At 37.9% G+C, this 6,837-nt stretch overlaps 2 protein-coding genes across 2 annotated transcripts; both read left to right on the top strand.

Annotated features, from left to right (window-relative positions):
• Positions 1–920: 920 nt before the first annotated feature.
• On the top strand, positions 921–1,739 carry LOC130070968 (transcription factor Sox-14). The gene has a single exon (XM_056235570.1). The coding sequence runs from the start codon at positions 1,017–1,019 to the stop codon at positions 1,692–1,694; it is 678 nt and encodes a 225-aa protein (XP_056091545.1). The 5' UTR covers positions 921–1,016; the 3' UTR covers positions 1,695–1,739.
• Positions 1,740–4,825: 3,086 nt separating this feature from the next.
• Positions 4,826–6,604, top strand: cldn18 (claudin 18). The gene is made up of 5 exons (XM_056235569.1): positions 4,826–5,185; positions 5,494–5,658; positions 5,804–5,954; positions 6,059–6,157; positions 6,296–6,604. The coding sequence occupies exons 1-5, from the start codon at positions 4,966–4,968 to the stop codon at positions 6,399–6,401; spliced, it is 741 nt and encodes a 246-aa protein (XP_056091544.1). The 5' UTR covers positions 4,826–4,965; the 3' UTR covers positions 6,402–6,604.
• The last annotated feature ends 233 nt before the right edge of the window (positions 6,605–6,837 follow it).

Genomic DNA, 6,837 nt, shown 5'->3' with positions numbered 1-6,837 from the left:
ATTGTGAATGCATGCATGAGGATAAAGTATTATATATAAATTATTAAATGAATGTAAAATTTGTAAAAAAAAAAGTGACATTTTCTACATGAATTAGTTATGTAAATGAGATTTTTTTTTAAATTCAAGAATATCTAAAAACAGAATAACATTCTGTTTAGATGTGAATAGCAAATGCTTCAAAAATGTAAAGCAGATTTTAATCATCAAATAATCTAAATTATTTTATCATTGTTATGCAAGTTTTATGAGCTCAAATTAATTGACAGACTATGAAATGTTTATACTTTCAGAAATTCATTCAGTCAAGCAGTTGAAATGAACTGACCAAGGCAAGAAGGTGATTAAAAGAAAAAAAGGGCTATAAAGGAAATTGTCACTGCTTCTATAAAAATTCCCTTATGCATTCATATAGCCTTTAATCGAAACTGATTTTTTTTTTAAATTCATGGTCATGTTATGCCTATATGACAGCTTTTGTGGTAATTAATCCAGCACCAAGGACAGCACTGAATAGTGTCCTCGCAGTGTAAGATCAAGGCTGTGTGTGTGTGTGTGTGTGTGTGTGTGTGTGGCGGGGGCTTACCTAAACTTTTATAAAAAGCTTTAACGTAATTTTAATTTAATTGAGTCCCCTTTTTGCCGAAATCATTGCTTTTCTGGTGTCATTGTAACTGTATATGTCGCTCACGCGCTGATTGGGCGCGAGAGGTGATGATGTGTCAGAGCGCGCGCTCCTCGCTGCAAAGCTATCTTTGAAACTCTCTGCTCTTGACAGAGATTTGAAACAAATATCTCACAAACCAAGAGGTCGTTCACACACACTTCACTGTAAGTTGCAAAGAAATAATCCTGCCCTTCAAACAGCGCGTTCATTCCGCTGCATCTCCATGAAATAGACTTGCAGACCTCATCTCTCTTCACCAGAGGAACCCTCTCTTTCCACAGATGATTTAAATAGCCTATACTTTCAGGTGTTATAGCATTTTTTCTTCTTCCGTGACGCAAAGCAGCAAATGAACTTGAGGAACATGGTGAAGCAGCCCATGGAGCACATCAAGAGACCAATGAACGCGTTCATGGTCTGGTCGCGAGGTCAGAGAAGACAGATGGCACTGGAGAACCCGAAGATGCACAACTCTGAGATCAGCAAGAGACTCGGTGCCGAGTGGAAGTTGCTCTCTGAGTCTGAAAAAAGACCTTACATCGACGAGGCCAAAAGACTTCGCGCCCAACACATGAGAGAGCATCCAGATTACAAATACCGACCGAGACGCAAACCTAAAGGATTGTTGAGGAAGGACACGCTGTTGTCTTTAGCGCTTCACAGCGAGCGAGACTTTCAAAGCATCTCAACTTTGACCAAACCACGACCTCTCCATTCAGCTGCGTCCATGCAGCATCCTTTCATTGAGCAGATCGGATCCAACAGTGCTTTCCAACATGAAAACCCTGCTATAACCCCTGGCTCGATGGCTTTTTCTCCAGCTTTAGGCTATCAGAGTGGACACAGGTGCATCGGGAGTCTGGGATGCCCCGGTCAGTACGCGCGCACTCACCTGTCTCCTGCAAACCCCGGATACCTGCTGCCCTGTAACTGTTCGCCCTGGTCTTCTTCCAGTCTCACACCTCCACTTGCCTACATAGTGTTTCCAGGTATGAGCAAGACTGCGGTGAACTCTACAGCGCTGTGACTCAGGCATTAGGATGGGATTAATATCGCGGAAAGTTTTTTTAAGAGAGAATTAAGCCGACTGTTTTTTCCTGTTTCTCACTTTAAGTTCTTTAAGTGCATCTTAATAGGCTAAATTTTCATGAACATTTAGCCTATTGAATGGACAACACTTTGATTATGAATTGTATATTAATAATGATAGCCTACCTACCTAGTAAGTTAGTTAGATAGTATTAGTTAGTAGCCTAGTTTTGGAATTTCACATTTGTTTTCGCATTGATTAATGAAGCCCATCCCATTGTAATAATTATAAATGATAGAATTACTTAATGCTCAGAGCCAAAGATGAATTTTAACACAATCAAATGCCATGATCATTTGAAGTCATTTGTGTATCGAAATTTTACCTGAAAATTGTTATATGGATTAAAATGCAGTGAAAGACTCTTTCGAAGTTTTTCTACATGCTAAAATGCCAAAAACAACCAAAAATATGAATAAAATATACCAAGTGTTCCTTGCTGATTTTAAAACAGATAAAACACTTGTTTTAAAAGCATGCTCAGCTTACTGTAAACATAATGTTATACAACAGAACATTCATTTTGACTTTGAATTTAATTTGATCCAATTACGAAGTCATAGTAGCTATTTAACCTGTCAGTTAAAGCAATAAGCCCCATTTAGCCGTGGTTTACTGTGACTTTAGAACAGCTAAGGGGCATTGCCTTAGCTGGTCTAAAATCACTGTAAATCATGGCTTCACTGGGCTTATTGCTTTTATAAAAAGGTTATTCCACGTACCTGGCAAGCAGTGCTTGACATTAACTTTTTTGCTCACCAGCCACTGTTGCTAGTAGTTTTCCAAAGTTACTAGCAACTCAGCATTTTCACTGGCCACAATTTTGTCATCGATACCATGGGGGAAAACCACCATACAGAATTACAGATATTTTTATTATAATTTGCTGTCACTTTAAGACCTGATTGATGCATGTATTACATATAAGCGTTTTCTTTCTCAACTGTTTACATTCACTTAAAACACAACTGACTATGTGATCACGTAAAATTTAGGACTGGGAAGTGGCTTTATGTGCGCGCACTCTGGGTGTGAGCACAAAATCGGCAGCAATAAGTAAAATTATGCGCAATACGCGCAATCCCATGGCGAAATTCAAGCCCTGTAACACCAACAATATTCATCCGGAGGAAATGAAGTGAGGGAGGCGGGTTTGTGTCAACTCGCTTTCGGAGAGACGAGAGAGCGAGAAAGCACAGAAAATGAGTACTGGAAGAGTTTCAGATATTTCCGCATAGATATGTGTTTTGAAAAATCAATATTTTTGACAACACTACATTGCACTTAGTTTATTATTTCAGATGCCTTTTTAAAAGACTACAATTGAAAAATATATATATAATTCAACCCGCCAAAGTGGCTAGTATAGTGACTGCGTTACACGCCACAGCTGAAATCCACCCGAATTTGGTGGGATGGCGGGTGTATTTCACTGTTTGTCTTTGCTGGTTATTGATATCTTGTGGTCTTATGATTCATGAATTTCTTATTCAGGCAACAATCCTCTTGTCTAAAGCTGTGATTGAAATCATAAAGGGAAAAAAAACCCATTGTATCAATAAAAAAAACTTTTCAATTGTAAACAAATTGTCTGTTCTGTTTTTTTTTTTGTTGCATTCCCTGTTTTCAACAAGTGCAGATTTGCATTTGTGTGTTTGCCATAGTTTTTTCCCCCTCCCTCCTATATCCTGAAATCTTTTACATGTTATTTCTTCTCTCTGCCCTGTCCATTGTAATACATTAATATTGATGTTCTAGACAGTAACATGTCGGCCAATGCATATTTAGCCTAAATAAAGCTATGTATGGGTTATTTTGGGAACAACCCAAAATAACATTTTTTGTTAATTAACAGTTTTCTACAATTCAACTGTCTATCAAAATATTAATAATTTATAAATGTATGTAATTGTAATAGGTGGAATAATATAGAAGGACAAGAGGTGGGACAGGTGGAAATCATCTTCTTCATCATATGGTTCTTACAAGCCTTTCTTTAGTTTTGTTTTATAATGTTAATCTCATAAGATTCTTGTAATATTTTGACATTTTTCTCATGTTGTAGAGTGGCTTGCGAAAGTATTCAAACCCTATTAATTTTTTCACATTTTGTTATGTTGCTGCCTTATGTTTAACTACTTTAAATGACTTTTTTTTTCACATTAATCTACTTTGCAAATGTATTAAAAATAACCAAGCCATGAGGTCAAAAGAACTGCCTGTAGAGCTCAGAGACTGGATTGTGTCAACACACATATCTGGGGAAGACACCGTCAGTGACTTGGGCGACTCATCAGAGTCGAAGGAAAAAGCTCAAATATAGCAAAATATAGAGATCGCCTTAATAAAAACCTAGTCCAGAGCATTCAGATCCTCGGACTGGGTAGATGGGTTCCCCTTCCAACAGGACAATGACCCTAAGCACACAATGCAGGAGCGGCTCATGGACAACTCTGTGAATGTCCTTGACCCAGTCAGAGCCTGGGCTTGAACCCAATTGAACATCTCTGGAGAAACCTGAAAATGAATATGCTGTTTATGTCTGGATAATAATAATGCATAATATCACGCACAATCATGAAGGTGTTCACTGGTTTTTCATCATTTTATTGAATAATGTACAGTACACATTATCACGTGCATCTTACCACATGCAATTAAATGCTATAAAACATTTTTTAAATCTTTGCACATTCCATTTATAATGTCTCATGTTTTGTTTTCTGTCCTCGTAAATGTAATTAATTACTCATTGTTATCAGACTCTTTTCATCGTCTGCTGATTCTTCATGCATCAGCATTAAAGTATTCAGCAGAGCAACAGTCAGAGAGGTGAAGGAAAAGCAAAGCAGAATTAATCTTGAATTAAATGTTTACTCACTGAGTCAAAATGATCTAGCAATTAGGTGTGCAATTTAAGGCCTGTCTGAACTGTTCTTCGATATTACACATCAAGTGACCTCAGGTATATTTGTGTTAGTTAATGCTCAGACAGATTATGATGATTAAAATCCTCCTTTTATGTTTCTGTTAGAAGTAGGTGGAACTATGACCGCTCAAAGCTTATTACAAGCATCACTTTATGAGTGTGCAAGTGAGCCTTCACACTATAAAAAGCAGTCTCACCCTGTCCAGCTTCAGTTAAACTCAACGCTTGTCACTATCAACTTCCCCAGATCTTTAACCGAGAAACGAAGACAGAAGCATAATGAGTGCCGCCGCGCTGCAGACCACAGGTTTTGTTTCAGGCGTCATCGGTACGGCTGGAGTTTTTGCAGCCACGCTTATGGATGTCTGGTGCGCCAGAAACCAGCAGGAGCACAAGGTAACTTCCATCTACACTTATAAGGGCCTGTGGAAGGATTGTGAGGTGTCCAGCTCTGGATTCCCTGAGTGCCAACCTCTCTACAGCCATCTGAACTACTCAGGTGGGTTGAGATTTTATTAAAAAAAAATTTAGATTGAGAGTGAGATTTTCTACAAACCCAAAATGTACCTAACATTGAGTTAAATTTGTGCCAGAAGTGTTCATTTTTTCACCTATTTTTCGCCAAATGTTTCTTTTTGTGTGCACTAACTGCTAGCCTGACAATGAAGGTAGATAAGCAACGTGAAATTATTTTTATATGAATATACACTTTTTTGTCTGCTCTAGTCCATACTTAACAATAATATTAGGTGGAAATCAAACTCAAAGGCACTAATGACCCTCTAACATCCTGTTTTTTATTTTCAGGACTCCTTCAGGCTACAAGAGCTTTGATGGTAGTAGCAATTCTAGCGAGTGTGATCGCAGTTTTCATCGGATTCTTCTGCCTTAAGTGCCTCAAAATGAGAAGTATGGAGTTATCGACCAGGGCCAAACTGATACTAAGCACAGGGATCATCTTTATCATTGCCGGTAAACAAAAGCTTATTCATTACTCACTAACTAAACCCCACTGATCTATCAGTTATTCAATTCTATTAGGTTTACAGATTAAACTGTTATTATTACAATCATTCCCATTATAACACACAATGTCCATAATCTTTGTTCTTTTCAGGCCTTTGTGGTATTTCTGGAGCATCAGTGTATGCTGATCAAATTGTGCCTAGTTTCATGATGACCCCATACAATCAAAAGCAAGGAGAGAAGGGAGGGGTACAATGTGGGAATAACATGGGCATGGGAGGAATTGATTCATTTGCTTCCAGGTAAGAGGAAAAACCACTGATTTTCAGCTAAATGTTCAATGGTTGTCTGTTATGTGCTGATCACATCACTTCCTGTTTTCTCCATCTTTGTTTTGAATGGTTAGGTACACATTTGGTCCCGCCCTCTACATAGCCTGGGTAGGAGGAGCTTTGTTACTCCTGGGAGGAATTTTGAAGTGCGTCGCATTCAAAAGAATGCAAACGTAAGTCGCTGCATTTTAAAGCGCAACAGATCTTAAATATTAGATCTGTCTATCTATCTATCAATCTTTCTTTCGCTCTGTGACACATTAAGTTGAAATGTACATGGGTTGTAAACTAACTAGCATGTTCCATTTTAGGAACACTGATATGAGAGAAAGATATATTTACAACGCCCCAGCCCAGTGCAGGGCAGAAGATGAAGAGTCCCATGTCCAGAGAGTCCAAGGAGAACAAAGAAATTAATGTTTTATGAATTAATGTAAACGTTTTCCCAAATCATGTCAGGCCTATATGTACTGCCTTGCAATGATGAACTGAAGCACATTTTCTGTGTGCTGTTTTCGATAATTACAGTGAAAATGTGTTCTTTGTTTTTTAATGTCTCTATTGAAAAGTCTTGATTGTATATGGGTAAATTGGTCAAATAAGGTTGGAACGTCACAGGTGTTTAAGATTCAACAGCCAATCACTGTAAATCATTTGCTGTTTGGAATTATAATAAACTTTTGCCACAACAGTACTTGACATGTTGCAGCTAAATTGTTTGGCCTATCTCAGAGCAATTTCTTATATTTACAGAGACTGGAGAAGAAAAGAAAAAGAGGAGTGTCCTCCTGACGAACTATTCTCAAAGTACCTTACAGCTATTTAAAAAAGGGACATTTCATAGACTTTAATT

The sequence above is a fragment of the Rhinichthys klamathensis genome, unplaced genomic scaffold (genome assembly GCF_029890125.1).
Source record: "Rhinichthys klamathensis goyatoka isolate OS25496 unplaced genomic scaffold, OSU_Roscu_1.1 h1tg000422l_1, whole genome shotgun sequence".
In the NCBI taxonomy this organism is placed as follows: Eukaryota; Metazoa; Chordata; class Actinopteri; order Cypriniformes; family Leuciscidae; genus Rhinichthys; species Rhinichthys klamathensis.
Note: the sequence above shows the minus strand (reverse complement) of the source record. Positions and strands in the feature narration are given on the sequence as shown.

What these genes read in the sequence shown, in the direction of transcription:
- LOC130070968 (XM_056235570.1), top strand. Translation starts at nt 1,017, where the DNA reads ATGAACTTGAGGAACATGGTGAAGCAGCCCATGGAGCACATCAAGAGA.
- cldn18 (XM_056235569.1), top strand. Translation starts at nt 4,966, where the DNA reads ATGAGTGCCGCCGCGCTGCAGACCACAGGTTTTGTTTCAGGCGTCATC. An exon ending in GATCATCTTTATCATTGCCG is followed by an intron (nt 5,659 to 5,803) that starts GTAAACAAAAGC and finishes TGTTCTTTTCAG; the next exon opens with GCCTTTGTGGTATTTCTGGA. An exon ending in GCATTCAAAAGAATGCAAAC is followed by an intron (nt 6,158 to 6,295) that starts GTAAGTCGCTGC and finishes GTTCCATTTTAG; the next exon opens with GAACACTGATATGAGAGAAA.